This window comes from Nicotiana sylvestris, chromosome 11 (genome assembly GCF_000393655.2).
Source record: "Nicotiana sylvestris chromosome 11, ASM39365v2, whole genome shotgun sequence".
In the NCBI taxonomy this organism is placed as follows: domain Eukaryota; kingdom Viridiplantae; phylum Streptophyta; class Magnoliopsida; order Solanales; family Solanaceae; genus Nicotiana; species Nicotiana sylvestris.
The window spans coordinates 107287118-107287811 of NC_091067.1; the positions used below are offsets into that span (position 1 = coordinate 107287118).

Below are 694 nucleotides of genomic sequence, written 5' to 3' on the forward strand. Positions count from 1 at the left end.
GAGGGAAAATTGCCAACACCCTGTTTCTAAAGAAACGGGGAAGAAACATGCTCATTGTTCAGGTCTATGTTGATGATATCATTTTTGGAGCAACAACTGATTCTCTATGTGAAGAATTTGCAAACCTTATGTGAAGTGAGTTTGAAATGAGTATGATGGGGGAACTGAACTTCTTCTTGGGTCTTCAAGTAAACAGTCCCCAAATGGTACATTCATTTGTCAACAAAAATACATCATGGAGCTCTTAAAGAGGTTTGAAATGGAGGTATCAAAGGTGATAGACACTCCCATTGCTACAGCCACTCGACTGGACATGGATGAAGCTGGGCCTCCTATGAATCAAACTATGTATAGAGGCATTATTGGGTCTCTTCTTTATCTCACTGCAAGCAGACCTGATATTGTCTTCAGTGTGGGGCTATGTGCAAGGTTTCAATCAAACCCCAAGGAATCTCATTTGAAGACTGCCAAAAGTATTCTGAGATATCTCAAAGGAACACAGGACCTGGTGCTTTATTATCCCTCATGTGACAGCTTTAATCTCATTGGATATGCTGATGCAGACTATGCAGGTTATCTTGTAGACAGGAAAAACACCTCTGGAATGGCTCATTTCCTAGGATCATGTCTTATCTTTTGGGGCACAAAGAAGCAAAACTCAACGGCTTTTCAACAGCTAAAGCAGAATATGTAG

The 694-nt window shown here is 40.8% G+C and overlaps 1 protein-coding gene across 1 annotated transcript; it reads left to right on the forward strand.

The window, feature by feature from the left end:
• The first annotated feature begins 235 nt into the window (after positions 1-235).
• Positions 236-694, forward strand: LOC138881444 (secreted RxLR effector protein 161-like). The gene has a single exon (XM_070161669.1). The coding sequence runs from the start codon at positions 236-238 to the stop codon at positions 692-694; it is 459 nt and encodes a 152-aa protein (XP_070017770.1).